The sequence below is a fragment of the Neltuma alba genome, unplaced genomic scaffold (genome assembly GCF_004799145.2).
Source record: "Neltuma alba isolate B1F8T4 unplaced genomic scaffold, ASM479914v2 tig00011587_pilon, whole genome shotgun sequence".
Lineage (NCBI taxonomy): Eukaryota > Viridiplantae > Streptophyta > Magnoliopsida > Fabales > Fabaceae > Neltuma > Neltuma alba.
The window spans coordinates 419110-441518 of record NW_021636240.1 but is presented as its reverse complement, the minus strand read 5'-3'; the positions used below and the strand labels follow the sequence as shown (position 1 = coordinate 441518).

The following is a 22409-nucleotide window of genomic DNA, read 5'->3' as shown; positions in this document are numbered from 1 at the left end:
CGGGAAGATGCTGGATCATTTTATTGGAGAAGCTATTACTAGTGACGAGTTAAATAAAATTGGAAGTACTTCTTCAATAAGACATGCGATTGAATGTTTACAGGCTATCAGGTTCTTTTACCTACCTGACAAACCCGACTCCGTAGTATTCTCTTAACTAGAGTGGCAGTTGGCAGTTCGAAAATGTATCTATAGTCTTTCTATGATCCGTGTGTCAAATTAATCATCACTCTTATTTCTGCTCGTCCGTCAACCTTAACATACTCTTACTGCAATCTTGCCAGGAAAGTAGGCCTGCTGATGACTTATTTATGTATTTGTTACGTGTTAGGACTTGTATAGTTTGGGAAAAGCGAAGGTTAGGTCACTATGATGTATGTTGAAAGCATATTCTTTTTCTTTTGAGTTTTTTAAATATATCGCAAATCTGAGATTACATATATGATTATTACCAAACAATACCTTGTAATCTTGGTTGTTTATTCTCTTTAATATATAAAGCTTCAATTCTATATTGCATTTTTTGAAATTTTGAAAAGTACTTGTAAGTGCATGTTGCAGTTATTGATCTTCTGTTTTGCTTTTTAAGTTCTAGAAAACTTCATGTCCCATATATGAATGGACCAATCTTCTGTTGGTGATAAAAGCAGTGCCCTCTATTATGGAAGGGGGTTCTATGTTGTTTGTTCTTCATTTCCACTGCATCCCTATTAATACCTTTTGATTTCCACTATACAAAATATGCCCCTCTGCAGATATATCATCACACCATCTCAACGAAGATGGTCTCAGTCTGAAGACACGCTACTAATTAAGTTCCTACTTAACATTATTGTGAGAACTCATGATGGGTCATGTCGGATGCCTCATTCTACTTGCAAAGAAAGATCTTCTGCCGAGACATCTATGAGATTACCCAGAGATAGCAGTTCATGGGAATTACTAGGTGTAGCATTTTCTATGCTTGGTGAAGTAATTTCAAGGGACGGGTCATCCTTTCCACTTGATATCTGGAGATCCATAATTGAGGTGTGCAAGAATTCTTCTGTGTGTGTGTGTTTAGGTGTCTGTTTGGTCCTGCGTTACAAACAAGATGCAACAACTGGCCTTTTCCTAAACAGGTGCTTCGGAAAATGATGGATGGCATGGTGTCAAAAATTCCAATTGTAGAAGACATTGTTATGTCCAGGTAACCTGCCTAATAGATTACCCAAACATGAGGAAATTGAGAAACTCTAAGAGATTGCAATGCTCTGGTCATATTCTTTATTAGTGCCTGCTGATGCATATCATTTGCAGGTATTATGAATCCCTTCTGCATTGTTTGCATTTAGTTCTTTCTGATCGTAAATGTTCTGCATCAGATCATGTAAGTTTCTCTGTCTTTGTTTATTAATAATTTGAATGAGTTCATGTTTAGCCATTTTGATGCTTCAGCAGTTTTTATTTTTATTTTTGATAATTTCATTTTTTTTTAGGTTTCAGTTTTTGTATCTGTCCTACGAATCTTCCTTACTTATGGCCTTACTGGCAAAATACCACATACTTCACCCCTCATTGGTTGTGAGAAGAAGCATCCAAGAACAATGAGTCCAAAGGCAAGTTTGGGGCAAGGGAACAACTCCAATCGTGGTGCATATAGACCTCCACACTTACGCAAGAAAGACTGTTCAAATTTGAAGCATAATAGGGCTTGGCATCCTCATTCTCCAGATATTGTAGAAGATAACGAATGTTCTACTTCTTATGTTGCATCTTCAGATTCTGATTTCAGTGATGGTGATGGACCAGCTAAGGATAGTGAAAGTGTGCTGAACTCTAAGGTCAGAGTAGCTGCCATAATTTGCATACAGGTAAATTTCTTAAACCTTGCATTTACTTCCTTCCAAAAGTACCTTTATGAGAACTTAATACTGAAATGTCTATTATATTCTCCCAACATTCACATATATATGAGCATGTAGAAAGCCTCGAATAATCAAATGCTAGGATCGAGAATGGCTGACGCAATAGTCTTGAAGAACTCAAACTAACTTATGACCTGCTATTTAACTCCTCTCCCATTGTCTCATTGTATATTTTTCACAATGTAAGTTAATTCTTTAAAAATTCTTTTTTACTGGGAAAATAAAATTTCACGTGAGATTAGATTTCTAATATGATAAAAAACTTGGATGGGTGAATGAATTAAGTGGAAGAGAAAACCAACTGAAGCCATGGTTGTTGATAACATGGTGCTCAACACACCTGCTAATCGACTTATGGAGCCCTAATGCATGATGTATTGTAATATTGAAGTGATGTATACATTGTATAATCGAGAATAAAGACAAAAACATACATAAAATTGAAAGCAGCATCATGTAGTAAGTCCAAGATCCTACTTCTGCCCCTGGGAAGAATAGCTGTCAGTTTTTTTAAGAAAAGTAAGTTTTAAAATGTAATGAAATGAAAGAAATTAAGTTACCATCATTTTTTTTGGAAGAAGGTGAAAACATCATATTAACTGAAACTAATTTACACTAAATAGGGGAATGCCCCATATACAAAAAATTACACCATGTATAGAATCCAAACAAACGCAGTTTGCAAGAATCAAAAGACCCAACTTTAGAAGATGTTAATCAGCTTAATTCCTTTGGATACCGATTCCTACCTATGAAGAGGTAAAAGTTAATTCCATTTAACTTATCTACTATCCTATGAAAAATTGAGTACAAGCTGGGAGTTCGTGTCAGAAAATAAAGGCATTCTTAGCCTGCCGAATAGCATAAATCGTGGTGCAAAAAAAAGCTGCTCAAAGTTTATGCACCAGCCTTTTTTCCCTTCAGTTTTCATAAAAACATGTGGCCAACAAATGATTTAGACAAGCTGATATCAAAATCAACATAAGCCATCAATATTTTTAAAATTTTTGTAGAAATAAGGCATTCAAAAAGTAACTATTCAAGTGTTTCAGAATGAGCACAATAGAAATTGCAAAGATCATCTTGTAGAAGCTCAAAGTGTTTTAGTTGGTCCTTAGTAGCTCATCTGCGATTAAAAACCAACCAAATAATTATTGAATGTTTTGGCAGTGTTTATCATCCTAGGTAACCGGGGGAGTTTTTGAGGGTGGGGTGAACGATCCAATAGCACTCTTGAAGTCTGCATTTACTCAGTAAACAATTTGAAACTTTTTGGTAAATCATGTTACTCATGTTGTTATTTGTAAAAGAGATTGGCTACTTTCTCAACAAATCATGAAGATGGCACTGGTTGTCAAAAAATTTCATTTTTATGTGGTTATCTAGATGCTATGTTTGCTATTATTGATTATTGATGGGAAATTTCTTTTGTTGGTTAAATATTCAAATGGTGGGAAGGATCTTTGTCAAGCTGAATTTAAATCCTTATCTACGCAATGGTCCATACTTTTTCCTACCACTGATGTACTACAACCAAGGTATGGAATTCATCCTCCTCTACTAGTCCAAAGTTTTTTGTGCTAATCTCTTTATTTGACTGTTGATTTTGCTTTCTTTTCTTCTAATTATGCCTTTGATCTGCATATGTGTAGGAAGTCTGATGCAACTCTAATGACATGCTTGCTGTTTGATCCATATTTCAAGGTATTGAATTTTTTCTAAATATTTGTGTTTAATGACTTTTTTAAAAATAAAAATAAATCATGTCCTTTTCTATGCATGCATATTTCTGATATGAATTTTAGTATGTGGATTTGAATTAAGTTTTTGCTGGTTTTGGGTGTGTTTAATGATCTTATTCAAGTCTGATGTAGTGGTTCTCAGCTAAAAGGTGGTACTTTATGATGTCTAGGCACGGATGGCATCTGCATCGACTCTTGTAGCCATGTTGGATGGTCTTTCGTCCGTTTTCCTTCAAGTAGCAGAATATAAGGAATCCAGTAAATTTGGATCTTACACAGCACTTTCGAGCTCCCTTGGACAGATTTTACTGCAACTCCACAGAGGTATCTATCGACAATATCTTGTTAAATCAATTAGTTCCCCAGAAACTTCCTCTTATGATGGTTTTGTCAATTCTTTCAATTATTCTTGACATGTTTTGACTCATTTCTTGTGCAATTTTCCAATCAATTTTTTGTTTTTATGTAGGTATTCTATATTTGTTACAGCACGAAGCAAATGGTAGGTTGCTTGCGTTGCTGTTTAAGATTCTCAGGCTGGTGGTATCATCTACACCGTACGTATTTTTTTTTTTTAATAGTACTATTACTCGAGTGCTTTTAATTGTTACAGCAATGTTTTCTTCCTTTTTTTTTTTTTGGGTTATTTATCTCATAAGTTCATGTCAAGGCATTAAGGATATGCAGAAGTGAAGGCTAGTGCTTGAACTTAAAAGTTCATGTTTCTTTCTTTGGCTCCCCCATTGTTATCTTTTTCTTTTTCTTTCTTTCTTCCTTCCAGTTTTTTGGGGATATGACAGTGGGGTTAGATTGTTTCTCTTGTTATAGTGTTCTGTAGATTTTGGTTAGCTGGCTTTGCTCACTGCTGATGCAGTTTTTTAGTTTTTTTTTTCCCTGTGAAAATTAGTATGTGTACTTGGTGTTTGGTTTGATCAGATATTCGAGAATGCCACCAGATTTGTTGCCTACTGTTGTTACATCTCTAATGAGAAGGATTGAAGAGGGTTTTCGGTTCAAAAGTGACCAGACTGGTCTGCTGGTTAGTCTTACTTTTATGCACATTTCTATTATTTGTTATTCCCTATGGTGCAGCATTGTATGTGAATCTGTTATATTGATCTGCTCTCGCAGGGCTCTGCTCTTGGTTGCTTGTCATTGGCTCTGTCTACCTCACCTTCTTCAGTTAATGTCAGGAAGATGCTTCTTGAGGAGGTTTCTTCAGGTAATCCTTTGGAAAGAAAATGAGTTTAAGAAGACGATTAGTTTCATATAAGAAAGAATTGAAGAGATGGGGTAAAGCCCTTAGGAAGGATTTCATCTAGAGGTCAAGCAAAATGGTCATGGGTTTCCTGTGTGAAAATGAGCTGTCCCAAGCTGACTCGTCTAGACTTCAAAGTGCCAAGTCTGTAAAATTAGGAGGATTTTCTTTGGGTCACACAGTAGCATTCAGAAATTGAACTTGAATGAAATTTGAGGGGGTCCCCGGGGAAGGTTTGGAAATTATAAATTTGTTGGAAAAATTATGGCCCTCCACTTGTCAAATATCTCTGTCACATTCACCAGAAATTCTTGATGTGAATTGGAATTGCATATCGTCCTTGAAGCTGGCTTAGGCAGAAGCAATAAGTACCATCCAGAAAGCAATAAACCCCTTAATTCCTTGAAGCTGGCTTAGGCAGAAATTCTTTATATGAATTGAAATTTAATTGCCCTGTGCATTACTTTGCAATTGTTGCCTTTTTCCTCCAGGTTTTATTGAGGCTCAAAACAAGTCAGGTGTTCTTTTTATGTTATTTGAATATTCTGTGCAATGGAGCTCTCCAACCATCTGCCTTGAGGCACTCCAGGTAAACTGATATAGCTGCTATAACCACTGGTTTTAAGAAAACTTATAGGAGGAAATTTGGTAAACAACTGAGGGTAGGGAAGGGGAAACCGCTGGTCCAAGGGATTATTCTAGAGTTCCAGAAAATGGGGAACAACTCTACTGTGCAACTAACTACTAATCTCTTGGGTCTACGTCCTGCAGTAGGGGGTAGGACTACTTTTGGGAAATATAACGCTTGTAATGGGAAGGGTAAGGTCCTTAGGATTAATTTTGGGATAGAACTGTAAGGAGTGGCCTGGCCTCTCGAAAGCCATGGGGAGCTGCTGGGTTAGTGTATTACCATTGTATTTCCAGTGATCTTTTGTTGTTAGTGCTACTGTGATATTGTCGGGTATTAAGGGGAAATAGGGCTTTGGCTTGAATCAGGGAAGCTTACTGTATCTTTGATTCAATTCTGAATTATCAATATCAAAGCCTAAGGATTTTTCTCATTTATTGCTGTTCAGTGTCTTTATTGCTGGTTTGTTTTTCTGGTTTATTGAGCATTTAAGCAGGGACACAACATAAACTCAGTGAAGAACTTTATTATTTCTACTTAATTTGCTGAATGATCACAATTCGAGATAGTGCAAGTGGTTTTCATTAATTTTCTCGTGAAATTATGTTAAAAAATTTATTACTGTTATGCATTGGTCAAGTTACTAGTATTGTCTTTTGCAGGCACTTAGAGCTGCCTGCCACAATTACCCCAGCATAGTTTTTGAATGCTGGAAAGACATTTCTTCTACTGTGTATGTCATCCTTAGTGGAAAGCTCCCTGAGGTACCTTCAAGGAGCTCAAGTGACCATGTTGGTTGCTCGACTGTATTTAGTGGAGAAAAAGTGATTACAGCTGCCATTAAGGTAGCAATTTTCTGATCTCCCTTCTTTTACTTTTATTTTTATTTTATTCATGCTGAATCTAATCTTTTTTCACATTGTGGAATGAGCCTTTTAGTTCTGATTTTGTGTCAATATGGTGTATAATCCATTTTAGTTCTGAAAAAGCCTACTAGGTTGACAAGGACATTACTATTATTATTATTTTTGGCATTCATCTCTTCTGTGTTTGTCCATTTTCCTCTATTTATAACAACAACGCCTTGTCTCACTAGGTGGGGTTGGCTATATGGATTGGGTGATGCCATTGTGCTCTATCTGTTCTCTATTTATAACAAGGAAAAATTAGTGAGTTTCACACCCATACATGATCCTAAAAATCAGAAAATAATGGGAAGATTAGGAGGGAATCTTGCTAAAAATCCACTTAGAGGACCTGACAAATAAATATGTTTTTCTTTCTAGTGGGAGATCTGATAGATCTTATGTAAAAATTCTCAGGTTTTAGATGAGTGTCTTCGTGCAGTATCTGGTTTTCAAGGAACAGAAGAATTTTCAGATGAGAAGTTAGAGGATATTCCATTTGCATCTGATTGTATCAGGATGAAGAAAGTCTCATCAGCTCCATCTTATGAGCCAGATAACCGAGATGTTGTCATTTCTAAAGCATGTGAATCTGGTATTCAGCAATGGAATGAGGTGATTGAGAAGTGTATGCCTCTTACGTTAGGGCATTCTTCTGCAATGGTGAGAATTATAATTTTCCTTTTCGGGAATGATAAATTTTCCATTATGTTTCATTCACATGATACTTTGTTTCAAAATTTTTGTTCGATAAAGGAGAATAAGCACTCTTCAGATTTTCATTTTATGAGACATACAGTTGCTAATATATTTGAAACTTTTTCATTTTCCTATTGTGTTTAGATTTTGAAGGGGACTTCTATAAGTTCATGTTTAATGAGATGGGACGGTTTTGTGGATGTTATTTTTTTTTCCTTCGTTGTTGAAATCATTTTGGAAGTATGTTTCATCCTCCATAATCCATTTGTGGTCTGACTTGTGTTTTCCTCTACCCTTTTTATGGAAGGTGAGAGCGGCATCAGTTACTTGCTTTGCGGGTATGACTTCTGGAGTATTCATTTCTTTCACTAAGGATAAACAGGATTTCATTATGTCATCTTTAGTAAGTCTTGATGGAAAATGCCCACTTGCTACTTCAATTTCCTGGATTGAGTGAATAAAACTTCGTCAGCTGGTTTTTTTTTTTTTTTCAATGCCTAATTATGGCAGACATTTTGTAGATTAGTGCTGCTTTACATGACAATACGCCATCAGTTAGGTCTGCTGCTTGTCGAGCCATTGGCATCATTTCCTGTTTTCCCCAAGTTTGTCAGAGGTGATACTAAACTTTGAGGCATAAATATCAGATGACTATCTTATTTGTTTTATCTAAAACTCATCAGAACATATGTGAAAAGTTTAATAATGTTTTGCAGTGCAGAGATATTTAACAATTTTATTGATGCTGTTGAGACAAACACCCGTGATCCCTTAGTCTCTGTAAGGCTTACTTGACTCTTGAAAATTTTACACAAGTACACATATTTGCTACTTGAACAGCCAATCAGGCAATTTATAACTTTAGGTGAGGATAACAGCTTCATGGGCTTTGGCAAATATCTGTGATTCTATCCGTCACTGTGTCGGCTATCTTCCTTTTGGATTTACAGGTGGGCTTGAATTTTGCTGGTTTAATATTGTCAAAAACTGTGTATTTGAATGGCTAGCAATTTTTATGTTTGATGATGCTTTCCTTCTTTCTGTTGGCCTTTTAAATAATGCCACAGGTACTCATGCTAACCCCCAGTTTATCATATCATTGAGTGAGTGTGCTTTGCATTTGACAAAGGACGGAGATAAGGTAAATAATTATGTTTGTTAGATCTATGTTCCATGTTTACTTATTATTCTAATATTTCTCACTGAAGAACTGTACTGTTTTTTCTATTATTCACGCTGGTCCTTTAAGACTATGGTTGTTGTTTTCTCCTGATTCAGTAGATGCTAATTCAGACTTTGGAAGTAAACCTACCACAATAATGCAGAAATACATGATTTTTTTTCCCATCACAAACAACTAAATATTGGGTTGTTTTATTCCATTCTCTGGTTTTCCTTGTTTCCTTTCTATGAAAATATTGCTTTTAGAATTCTGTGGATTAATATCTTATTTATCGATTCCATGTTTTTCCTTTTCCTAGGTAAAATCTAATGCTGTGAGGGCTCTTGGATATATTTCAAGAATTTTTAAATGCACAACTTCATCAAAATTCCAAGAGATGTCAGTGGACCATATGGACCATGCTACTAAGGCCTTTAGCTCTGTTGAGGAACCAAAGGTTTTTCAAGGGTATAATTCATACTCTTGTCAGTTGTATTCTTCAGAAGATTCTCATAGGCTGGAGAAAATGGTTCAGGCAATTATTTCTTGCATTACAACGGGGAATGTTAAGGTATCATATTTGCAATGTTTTAATATGTCTGCTCTGAAAGTCTTATTTTTCTTTGTTAACTCCACTCCATCTTTGTTGAAGCTTGAGTATTTTTTTAACAGGTCCAGTGGAATGCTTGTCATGCATTAGGCAACCTATTTCTGAATGAAACATTAAGATTGCAAGATATGGATTGGTATAGCAAATGGGCTGTTATGCCTTCTATCAATAATTGTTTGGCTGTTAGCGCTAAGCATTTTGGAACTATTTGATTACTTTTACAGGTTTTATTATCACACGGGGAGTCTTGCTTGGTTTATGCATTTACGAGAGACATCACACACACTGTCAAATGAAATTAGGCAGATGCATATTTCAGTTTCTTCTTTTCTTTTTTTATTTAAATTAAAAAAATATATAGAAATGAGATTGATGTGCACATACTAGCACAACAAGCCTTATCCTGCTCAGATGCATGGATTGCCTGATGCCATTAGACTTTATCACACCCAACATTTATTATCATATGACATCACTGATCTTATAGAAGTTTGTTAAAGCATCCATTCAAACTTGGTACTCTGCGCTCACTTATTACTCTTCATACCTTTCTCCATTTCAACTATCAAACTCGTATCTTTTGTCAATTTCATCATCTTGTACTATCAATCCCAAATACATGAACTTTTGACACTTATGGATTGGTTTGTTCTCTAATTTTTAACTCTTAATCTTTTGTAACTTGCCTTTTGTTAAATTTGCAATGCATGGATTTCATCTTTCTCGTACTGAGGCAGAGATCCTTTGATTCTAAAATTTGTGTTCATAACTCAAGTTCAAAGTTAACTTCTTTTGGACTCCTCAATTAAAACTATATTATCAGCAAAGAGCATACATGTGTTAAAGTAGTAGTCCTTAAAGAGTATGCTGGGACCACTGAACTTATAAAAGCTTATTGAAGGATAAGACAACATTTGATTAATTTAATTTTCACAAATTTGGTGTCTAAATGGGACAAAAGGACATTGTGTCCTGGAAGTTTGGGATACAATGCAAACTCGGTCATGTCCTTGAGGTGGTTTCGCTTTTCCAAAGTAGGTAGAAGTGTTCACAATTTTCTTTCAGTCTTAATGCTGCTTGGTCATGTCAAGATTTTTCTCTCTTTTAATTGGTCATGTAGTTTTCCAACTGTCAATATTTACTATGAGCTCACCTCCTTTTGATGCCTCAATCTTATCTGCTATATCTTTGATATTGACTTGTATAATTGTTGATCTAGTTTATTCTTGCCTGTTTGCAGGGCTCCATTTGTTTTTGGTATTCTTCTGCAATTATTACGTGATTCCTCAAATTTTAAGATCAGGATACAAGCTGCTGCTGCTTTGGCTGTGCCAGTGACAGTGCTTGGTACAAGATATCATCTTGTAATCTGTTTTTGTTTAGTGTTAATTTTCCATGAAGCTTGTCTGTTGCTGTGTGCTTTTTTTTTTTTTTTTTTGGTGTTAAGTTCAAGGTCCTATCTATGGCTATGGTGTTTTCCTCTTAAAACTAATTATTTATGTGATCAAGTTATCTGGAGCAAGTATTATTTGGATTAGAATGGTGGAGATGCCATCGACCCCTAGAAATTCATTTTTCAGGGTTATGGGTATTTTCTGGTCAACACCGTTGTTTTTATTGTGTTCTGTCTTCATAAATTTCAACTTTTACTTTTTACAAGGTAGATAACAACTACAGAATGTTAGATAAAAGACACAATAAGGTTAGAGGAAAAGAGAAGGGAAATATGAAGACCATTATGCATGCTAATATTTCTCTACCCTTTTGGGGATAAGCACATTCATTTAATCTTTAACTCACAGTATCTGTGATGACTTGAGGGAAAAAAAAATTGAACTTCATCTTGTACTCTTAATAGATGACAGCCTAGGTATTAATATACACCTATGTACATAACTAATCATAGGATTGTGCCCAGCTGATCTATTCTGATAAACACACCATAATCACCGGAGTAGATCCTCCCTCAATTACAATTACATTGTTCCCTAATTATTTGCTGATTAGACACTGTCCACATTTCCTGCCAGACAGAATTTTAGTATTTGATGACATATCCCATTTGTTCCACTTGAAAGAATCACATTATTTGGAAAATGTGACGTGTGTTTTATTTTTAAAAAAAAAAACTTTAGAAGACATGAGGAAGTTGGAATGGTATCTGTTGATTGGAATTGGAAAGTGGTAAAAAATGTTTGAGGTGATTCGAACATATACAAAAAAGGCCATTAGATTTGCTGGTGAGTAGGGTAGATCAAGTAGTTTGGAGTCTCTAAAAGGGGTAGAAGAAGACTAGAGAAAACACTCAATGGAGTTATTGAACAGGACCTTTGGTTAAAAATTTATCCAACAATATGATTGATGATAGAACACAATGGTGTCGCGTACCTAGTGGGATAAAATCCTTGTTGTTGTTTGTTTTTGTTTTAAGATGTGTTTTAATTTTTGTTTGATGTATTTTGATGAATTTCTACACATTTCCCATGGCATCCTTACTATATCTCTCTAGAATATCATTGACCAACCTTATACATGTATTGTAACAATGCTCTATAGTCTTTTATCATCATTTTTCCAGTTTTATTGCCTTTCACTGATTACTTGCAATTTGCTCTGACTTTTCTCCACCTCAATAGCATAATCTGATTATTATCCACTCACTAATGTTTTAACAGATTATGGGATATCCCTCTCAGACGTTGTGCAAGGTGTAGAGCATGTGATGGAGAGCTTAAATGTGGACTCAAAATCAGCACCAACAAATTTCAAGTATAAGATTGCATTGCAGAAACAGGTGAAACTCCTATTCATCATTGCCATGTGGAGTGAGTAATTATTGTCAAATAAGACAGAAGTCGTTGGCGCCATGATTTATGGAGCTGAATTGATATTTAACCTTTTCCAACAAGATTTTTGTGTTTTATTAAATTTATTTGGTATTATAATTTTGAGAAAGAAAATGTTACATGATATGGATTTCTTTCTTAATTGGAGGTACTGTATTTAGAGTTTGAGTATGGCTTATATGGCATTCTTTTATTTATTTTTCAGGTAGGTCTTGAGTCATAGAATTGTGAATATGCCATTTCAGCCCCTTACCGATGTTATGGCTTACGCTGAATTCATTTATTTCCATGGACAGCTAACCTTGACAATGTTACACGTTCTGAGCTTAACCTCAAGCACAAAGCATGGTCCCTTGAAAGCTTTTCTTGTGAAGGTAAGCTTTTGAAGTACTCGTCATGAGGAAAAAAACAATAATGGAGTTTGTATTATGAATGAAAAGGAAAAACAAAGGAAAGGGTGCGATGGCAAAATTCTCACTGAATAATTCAATAAGTAATAATGTTTAACCATCCAAATTACTCATTATAGGATCAGACATCGTTTCCCACCTAAATATTTATTGGAATTTCGAAGTTAATATCGGTGGAAAGTTCATCTCTCTTGAGAAAAATGTCGTGATTGTATATATGCATGAATTGGAATCAATTAAAATGTTGTGTTTGCATGCATTTGTAATGTCAGTTTATATGGATAGCATGAATCTCCAAATAATTTTTACAGTTGAATGGTCGGCCAAAAAAAAAAAAAGGTTGAATGAAACTTCTTCATGGGTTGATTTTTGTTATTTGATTAATGTAAAGAAAGCATCATTCCTCGAAGATTGGTTCGTGGCTTTATGCTCGTCCGTGGAAGAGAAATGCCAGCTTGATGCTGAAGATAAGTCCATTGAAGATAGGAAGAAAGTAATGATTTCCAGAGCCATACAATCACTTATAGAAGTGTACAAGGAAAAAGAGCAACATGCAATCGCTCAAAGGTTTGAGGAATTGAAAAGTAAAGTATGTGCCGGATGATAAATATTCATCTTTCAGTTTGATGTATATCATTTTAGGATGGAGGTGAAAGGTTGCGGGTAACCTAGAAGCAAGTCACGGACGGTGGAGCACATAGATAAGCTCTTTGCAGCGACCATACGAGCAGCTGATGACTGGACAGGTGAGGATGTGATGACGGTAAGGAAGACTCTTATGGGCATTGTGTCCCTGATATTCGCCATTTGAGGTATTTGTATGATTTGACCTCGAATAGAATGGGAAAGGAATTAAATGAAATGTCTTGTATAGAGCTTCCTTTTTGTCTTTTTTGCCCCCTTTTTTGACTCTTATCCGTTTTTTCCCCCTTCTCAATTTCTAAGCATGTATAGCCTTTGTTAACTTAGATAAGCTTAAGGTAACTTTGGGCTGTAATTATGTATCATAGTGGTTCCTTACATATAAGGGTTGGCCGCCATTTCTAATTTGCAAATAAACATGCCAAGTGTCATATTTATATTATGTTGACTTTAGATTTTGAAAACTAATTACTACTCCTCTGGTCCTAAATATAAGAGCTGGTTTGACTAATTTAAGTAGATTAAGAAATAAGTTAAATTAGTTATTTGCAATAAATAGTTATGTCTTTCTTAAAATATCTTGCTAATTAAGTTTATTAACTAGAACTATTATTAGTAGGGCTATTTTGGAAAAAATAAATAAATATGAAGAGACAAAGTGGATTGGGGTTTTATATTTAGATCAAAATAAAAATCAAACGAAGTCTTATATTAAGGATAAAAAGTAGTGGTTGTTAGTGAACAACTCTTGCATGAATGTGTACAAGAGGCTCAAAATAAAAACAAGAAAAGAAAGATCAAATGTCCGGTCCATGGAATCACTTCACCTAACAAAGACAGACCATTAGGCCAACGCAGGCTCATTTATGCTTGAACACACTGACACAACCACTAATTAAAATCTCCAGAACAAGTAAAAGGCAGGCTTATGTTGCCGCTGGAATATCGTTTTGCTTCAGGAACTTGTTGCCCTTGTTTTGAGATGGATGATAGCCAATCTCCGTGAAAATGTGCGTGTGTGGTTTAAGGAACTTGAAACTGCTTTTAAAATGTTGGACAGAATCTGTTAACTTTTATAGCTAAATGAATAATTTGTGAATATTAAGAAAAATAGTCAAGTTTGTTATTTATAACAAATGTGTTTTGATTTTTCTCAACTACTAACTTGAATCATCTGCATTAGAATTATCTTTTGCTTGGGAGCCTCTTAATATGTTTGAGCAAAAATAATACTCCTCTGATCTTTAATATATGACCCATTTAACTAATTTAATTAGATTGAGGAAGTTAGGTAAGTTAGTTAATTATAAGAAATATGACATGTTTTTTCTAAAATACCATAATCATCTTTTTTAATACCTCCTCTTCTTTTTCTACTTGATTATGATTTAGGAGTATCTATAGGGGTAATTTAGAAAAAATTGATAAATATGAGAAATGGGTCTTATATTTAGGACCCAAACTAACTCAACAATTAGGTCTTATATTAAGAACCGGATGAGTAATAAATTTGAGAGGTAGAAGTTTTATATTTAGGATGAAAGTAAATTTTTTGTTTAATTTTTATATTTAAGCCCGATCATCCATTGATTTTGAAGCACTTCACTGAATTTGAGACCGCCTAACCCAATTATGTTGGTGGAATAGCAAGTAAAGCATTGTTTTCAATATACGTTATATACGCATGTAGACGATATAAAATTTTTAAGTTGTGCTGTTCACAAGTAATGAATAAGACCATTTATTTTAAATTTTTGTCCCACTTGAAATGACTCATTTGTAGGTTATATTAAAACCCAAAATGTAACTAATGGCCCAAAGATAACCTTTTTATGTGGCCTGGACAAAGATAACCTATTTATACTTAGGCCTGTCATGAGAGTGCATTACACACACACACACACACACACATTTTATTTTATACAATTAAAAACTTATGCATACGAACATATCGATATTGGGTTTGAGTCTGGAACCCATCTAAGTGTGGCAAATAACACTGTCATGAGACAGCTTACTTGGTGGTGGGACCCTTTCAATTACTAAATAAAAACATTTTGATAAAAAAGTTAAAAAAAGAAGGAAAATAATGAGGTTAGATTACATGGAATCATACATATGATATGATGAAGCAGTTTGTGGTCTAAAGAATCCAAGAAGTTAAGAGAGGAAAAAGAAAGCAACAACGCAAAGATCGTACGGATATGAATAATGATTGAGAGGGTCCTGTCCTGCATCCATATTTATTCAATCAAAGGCATGTTCTTGTGCTTCCCTAGCTGGCTGGTATATATGCACCAAACATGCCCTCTCTCCCTCCCTCTCTCTCTCTCTCTCTCTCTCTACTTATTTTTTTCCTTTTCAATTTTGACAGCTTGATGTGCCAATATATATTATAATATCTTCATAAAACTTTGTGCCCCCTCCGGCTTTGTTCTATTTGATCTGTCATTTCCTTTTCTACTTATTTCAAATTTTATAACTATTTTCAATTAAAAAGAGGTAAGAAGAATATTCAATTAATTATGCACTGCCAATTATAATAACCGACTCCGACAATGATGCGTGATATGCACAACCATATATTCTTGGTCAAAAGGCTGGGGAAATATAACAAAAATAGTTTTTTTTTTAAGAACGAGAATATAGAAATTATTAATTAATGAGGCGAGTAAATTAAGGTATATTGCCATGATGAACGAGGGGGAAAAAACAAAGAAATATAGAAGAGGCAATACTACCGAATCACTAAGGAAGAAAAAGAAAAGAATAAAGGAAATCTAGAACTAGAACCGTATTTCATTTTCTAAAAAAATCCAAATATTTTAAATGATATAGGACCAAAAGTATTATCATATATATCTAGTAAAAATAACAAAAAGCGAGGGAAAAAAAACTGTGGTGCCGTTGGGAACCAGCTGATCTAGGAATCTGAATGGTAGGCTACACAATATATATAGAGACACACAAAAGTTGAATTAGTGTTTTAACAATAGAGGATGATGATGATCTCTCAAGGCTAGTGGGCTATCACCATCAACAAATTAGGAGGATACACACACACACACACACATATATATATATATATATATGTATAGATGATGATGATGAAGCAAAGAAGATATAGAGCTTCCTAAAATCCTATTGTTGGAGGCTACATGTGAATGCATTTCCATGCTTACGTGATAATGAGATATATACATATCTCGTCCTCATTTCTCTCTCAGTACACATGTTTTCTTTCAAGGTTTACGTATGAACGCACACGAATAGTGATTAGGTCAAGCAGAAGAGATCAGATGTATATCCTATGAATAGAATTTCTAATTTAATCTTCATGAATGATAAATATCACATTTGTCTCTCCTTTTATGTATCTCGATCATACTCAAATCTAAATTAGTCAGTAATACCAGATATCAGGTATCTATCATAACCAATATATATAAAATTATGCGCGCATGCTTAGAAGCACAAGGAGGGGCAATAGGAGGAGCATAATGGGAGATAAATTTATAGAGATATTTCAAGGCACGCAATGATTCCAATGATCATGTGCCTCTCCACTTACAACTACAACACCAAACTCTACACACACACAACTATCTCTCTAAGATATTCATTCCTTCATAATTCATCGATAATTAAAAAAAAAATCCCTTTTTTTCTCTCTTCAAATCCTTCTCTCTTTCTCTCTCACACACAAAATCAATATGCCTATAAATGACCCATCAACCATATATATGCCTAGATCCGAGTATATTATATATCATTTCAGCAATCATAACTATGAATCATTCTCTCTTTCGCTTAATTCAATTTCTATGTGCCTGGTGGGGGACTGCACATTAAAATCTCTCCCTAGCTCCCACTCATAGGAAAATCAGAATCAAACAAAACAAATAATAAAAAAACCACATATATATAGCTATATATAGGTAGACAGAAGCATAGATGTTTTGTGTAGGTTTTGGTGTCTGAAAATGGAGGCCTGGTATGCGGGATTTGCTCCTCAAATTTCATTGTTAATTTTCCACGTCATTCCAACTTTGAAGCATATATAGTGTTAGTGGATTATTATTTCACAAGTACCTGTACCACAATGGTATGTTTTTTTTGGGAATCTATGTGTTTATATATATATATATATAGAGAGTACGCGCCACCTCAACTTGGACTAATTAGTATATATACGTTATTAATTAATTAAGTACACTTCTGATATTATGAGGTGGGAGGCGATAGTTTTTTTTAAAGGACCAGTCTGTGATTATATGGGAAAAGCATCTCTTCACCACTTTGATTGAAATAAAGAAAGAAAATAATGTAAAGATTCCGCTTAAAACTAGAGTCAGTTGTATTGTATATCTGTATGTAACTCAATCAAAATATACCACTAGGAGACCACAAATCACTTGTAATATTTGCATGTGCGAGGGCTTATAAAAAAAGTCTCTATTTTAAAATTTTATTAATCAGAATTAGAAAGAGTTGGATTAAAATACCGCCGATACTTTCTACATATATATTAAAAAAATGTAAGTTCTTTTTTTCCCAATAAAATTTCTAAACAGAAAATTTTTTATCGGTCTTTCGAGAGAAGTTTTCAATATTGTCCTTTTGATATCCTTGAAGGCCGCATTCTTTTCTCTTTTATTGTCATCTGTACTTTTAGCAACAAATCACCTTTCACAACACACACACGAACACACACGCACGCACGAATGCTATGATATAAATAAAGCAAAATAATAATAATTAGGTTAAAATATATTTTTGGTCTTTTAATTTTACATAACGTTTTATTTTGATTCTTTAATTTTAAAAAGTAAACTTTTAGTCCTCTAATCCTAGAAGCGTCAACAAAAAAAAGATAATATTGAGCTATTGAATATTAATAAAATATTACTAAATGTTATCATATTAAGTTTAATTTTCAAAACAATCATGATTATTACAAAAAATTATCATTTAAGACTAACAATTTTAGAGTTAAAGGACTAAATTGTATACTTTTTAAAGTTAAAAGACTAAACTAAAATCTTACATAAAATTAAGAGACCGAATGTATACTTTAGCCTAATAATTAATACGAATAACCCTTGTTTCCATTAATGGTTTGATGATCAAGCTCAATAATGAATGAGTTCAAAATATGCATTGCACCTGGGAGTGAAGATCTCTGCCGTAAAATAATTAATAATCATCAGTTTCAATTTGCACTCATTGATTGATAACTATGCACATCAAAACAACCAAAGCGCATCTTTTTCAAAAGAAAACTCAACTGGCTTAGCTTGGTAGTAATTAATATACTAATGAATTGGTCCAAAGTGATGACAAGTTGTTAGTCTGAGAAGATCATAATTATTAAATGATAATAGAGCATTAACTTTATTGAAGAAAACATAGGAAGACGCAATTAGAGAGGAAGATAATGTAATTAATCTGAGTTACAAAGGCAAAGTGCAGGTGTGGTGCTGCAATAATATTATCACTTAGCTTCTCCTCCATTATCAAGCAAAGTGCTACTCTTCAAACCCACTACTTTATATATGTGACTGACATCTCCACGACCCACAACTTCAAAACCAAAACTTCATTATTATAGCATCTTTTTAATTCACCGTTATGCATATAATATCATAAAGTTTTTAAGATGTAACATTAACGGTATATAAAACCATTCTTGAATTGAGCAAAAATATCATCTCCGTTAAGTGTAACTAACATCAATTATTGTATGTTGCATCAAAGAAACTTTAGTGTTAGATGTGCATTGAAGAATATTTTATGGGTGAATTTCCACTTTAACTCTAATAATAATAACCTATTTATATATCTAGTTGTAGTGAGCGGTAAAGAAAACCTACTAATACATGACTAAGATCTCCACTAACCCAGAACTTGAAACAAAACTTCATATTCTCATTAAAAAAAATCTAATATAGAAAGCTCAATAAATTAAACTATCTGAAAAAAGAATAATTAGAAACCGCAGTTATGCTTAATTGTGAATATGTGAGCAGTGAAAATATATTCACCCATGTTTTATCTGAAAACTCAGTCATGAATGATGCTTAATTCATTGTGTTTTGCCTAATAAATTCTAAATGCAAGATTTCAATCTATTTTTTTCTCACAAAATTTATAAATATTTTTAAAATTATTCATATTGATTGGATGAATGAAAAGAAAATTTCACATCGATGTGTTGTGATTAGAAATTGATACTTATTTATTATAATGAGTTAATTTAACTTTTTATTATTATTGTGACGGCAGGTGATGGTGGCTTGAAATATATAAATAAATTAAATAATTATGATAGAAGCAGCTAGTAGATTCTGTGAACTGACATGAAAGAATCCATCAGTGACCGGTGGGATAAGAATTTTCTTGAGTTTTCAAACTGCCTTTATACTGATACCAATATTTGGCCACTATATACATATATACATGTATATATACACACAACTCGGCGTGTGTGTGTATTCGCGGTTCAAACAATATTATCATCTACGACAAAGCAGTTATCTCAAATAAAAATTTAACGAGTGAGCTTTTGATCACTAAGAAGATACTGGGATCACTAGGTGGAATATATATAAATATATATATTAATTAGAATTAAATTATTGGGTGAGTGTTGTTCGTTTTCTTTTTTTTGTAGTGAGTTGTAAAGTATGACTAATGAATGGAAGGAATATATGCGAGAATATGATCTCCATTTATGGAATTAAAAAAAAAGGGGGAATAGCCGAAAGAACATGTAAAGATGAGATAATGAGAGAACAAATTAAAGGCATTTAATTAATTACGTGATGACTTGATCGATATAGCATTGATTAATTAATTAATATGATGAGCATTGAAAGTCATCATATTCCTTAATAGTGGTTAATTTGAATTTGAAGAGCTCATTCATGGCTTTGTGTCTTAATTAATTAAACACAAGATTTCCCTTTATTTCTCTTATCCAACTCATAAGGCACTTTTAACACGTCTTACTAAAATACCAATAAGAGTTAATCATGTTGGTAAGGAGTCAGCTTACAACTCACAAAACTGTAAGTTTGAATCACACTACCAATGTGAGGATCTTATTAGTGGATAATCTGTGAGTAATTCTATAAAATATTTTCTAAGTTTGAAGACATACTCTGATTTTGGTAAGCCCTTAAAACCACATCATCTAAACTTTTACATTACCATAACATGTTTTACCAAAACAATAACTTAGAAAAACTCATATAATAAATTTCATAAGGTAACGTATATATTAAAAATAGAAAAAGCCTTCTTTCTCTATTTGAATAAATAAGATCAGATAAGTATCTAGATTTTGTTACCCTAATTTTTTTAACTGTGAATCAAATTAGTAGACTTTTCCTTTTGATTCCTTATCACCCCAACCACAATGTACAATATACATTTAAGAACAAATTGCACACGCACGCTGCTTTTCATATTTTTATTCGGTTTCATTTTAATCTCCTTTAACTTTTAAAATATACTTCCCATTCCTGATGTGAAAATTAGATGCGAGTTCTGAGTATACACTGTTAAATAAATTTATGAAAAATGATGGCTTGTATAGGTTAATTAAAATCTATTTTTTATTTGTATTATTTCTTAAATATAATTAGGTCTAATTAATCTATATTGGCATGCTCGAGTAAGTTAGTTTTTTTTTTTTCAAAGAATAAGTTAGTTATATGTAACATAAAGTAGGGCGTGTTTAGTTAATTTAATTTACATTTTTGCCTGATATTTTTATTTCAAGAGTATTCATTTATTTTTTGTCTTCTAATTTTTTTTGGCCATTTGTCCCTTCTAACTTCTGCTACGAAAGATAAGGATTAGAAAAGTGTTCATAAATGTAATCTCATCTTCTCAGAATTGATTGTCAAATATGCATAAGGATAATATTATATCTATCCGATTCTTATCATAAAATACCTTTTTTAAAAAAAAAACAAAGTGGTTCTCGTCACCAAGTGAGATGTTGATTGCATGTTTTCAAAACAGCCCCTTAATGCAAGTTTATTTTATTTTTATTTTTCAAGATGTAATTCATGATTTTATAATGGTGAATTTAAAATTGTTTATTTCAATAAATGTAGTGATTTAACCACATCTTGCTCAAAGAGCTAGAGTCATAGGTATTTTCTTATTAAAGGACAATTCTATTTGAAATACAGTCAAAAACTAAACATGTGCTTCTTTTGTAGTAGAGATTCGAGTATTAATTTGTTACATTATGAGAGATTAGTCATTTCTACTAGATTTAACTCTCGTTAGTAATATATATATATATATATATTACTTCAACTTGTGATTTAAAAAACAAAGAAAATTCCATTATTCTTGATGTGAAGCACATGCTTAAATCAGAAATCACTTTGAAAGCACGTCAATTCAGATTTTCAAAAAACGAATCGAGGTAATAACATATTAATGATCTCATTCATTAATTAATTAGATACTAACATTGTCACGAATGGCTTAGAGTCTTAGACCACTCATAGTGTCCCATCAGAATCGATTTAGTATATTGCAAAGGATCATATCATAACCTACTGTAGTAATAATACTTAAAGTATTTGGCAAAAAAAGTAATAATAATTAAAATAAATAAATAATTAGTAAAAAATAATTAGAGTGATTCTCAAAGAGATTAGAACATGAAAAAGCTAAGATTTCATGATATCAAAAGATGAGAAAGACATATAGACCTAGTATATAGAAAAGTCAGCCACTAGTTTTGTTAAAGGCCTTTTTACATATATTTTAATTGTTATTGTTAATAATAAAACCAGCCAGTTTGTCCCTTTTCATAATTTTTATTATAAAGTGATGTAAGTGTGATTATTATCACTAGTTAATTAAGGTTAACCTCCACAAGAACAAGATCATCATCGATTTGTTTTTATTTTTTTTTATGCTTTTTTTACGGGATGAAATGCGTCAACTGTCAATTAAGGTAGTTAAGTGCAGCAATTTAGACCCCAGATAAAGACACGACTTGTGAGAACATCATTCATATTGAATCTCATCTCTTTAATACGGTATAGTTTTTCTTAAGTTTAATTTTTAATATGAAATATAAAACTTATCATAAATTTGCGTCGTACATAGAGCCTAATATTTGGTTGGATAATTTTTCCTTAAATTTTAAGGTACTTAGATTTTTTTTAATATTACATAATTTATTGCAAAATTTCATTAGATTTTTAAATTTCCATAAATAATTTCAAGTACATGTATCATATTAAAGAGTTATTTGTAATTAAAAAAGTGTATAAATAATTTACAAAGATATTCTTTTTGTAAATTTACTTTTTAGATGCAGATATCAATCAACATTATTATTCGCCCAAAAAAGTCAATAACATTATTTGTACGTTTCCAAATTAAAAAAAGTGTGCAATTTAAGTTTTCTTTAAAAAATACATACAGAATCAGAAAAAAAATTATATGAATAAATACAAAATAAATTATGAATTTTAGAAATGATGAACTATAAATTAAAAAATTATTATAAGTAAAAATGTGGGTAAATCATATCTTTAACCTTTATAAAAATTTTTACCTTAA

At 32.8% G+C, this 22409-nt stretch overlaps 1 protein-coding gene across 4 annotated transcripts; it reads left to right on the top strand.

The window, feature by feature from the left end:
• The first annotated feature begins 3 nt into the window (after positions 1-3).
• On the top strand, positions 4-12930 carry LOC114715367 (HEAT repeat-containing protein 6-like). Of its 4 annotated transcripts, XM_028900209.1 has the most exons (26): positions 4-111; positions 756-1029; positions 1122-1189; positions 1300-1369; positions 1479-1853; positions 3366-3445; positions 3560-3611; positions 3820-3973; positions 4119-4206; positions 4586-4688; positions 4781-4871; positions 5399-5496; positions 6198-6380; positions 6858-7103; positions 7447-7542; positions 7661-7755; positions 7856-7919; positions 8005-8089; positions 8207-8280; positions 8621-8872; positions 8974-9047; positions 10152-10258; positions 11587-11705; positions 12054-12131; positions 12559-12734; positions 12810-12908. In XM_028900209.1, the coding sequence occupies exons 1-26, from the start codon at positions 8-10 to the stop codon at positions 12832-12834; spliced, it is 3231 nt and encodes a 1076-aa protein (XP_028756042.1). In that variant the 5' UTR covers positions 4-7; the 3' UTR covers positions 12835-12908. The 4 variants fall into 4 exon arrangements, 3 of the variants coding, with proteins under 3 accessions (XP_028756042.1, XP_028756041.1, XP_028756043.1); XM_028900208.1 differs by having other exon boundaries at positions 12559-12930; XM_028900210.1 differs by lacking the exons at positions 12054-12131; positions 12559-12734; positions 12810-12908 and adding an exon at positions 11963-12047.
• The last annotated feature ends 9479 nt before the right edge of the window (positions 12931-22409 follow it).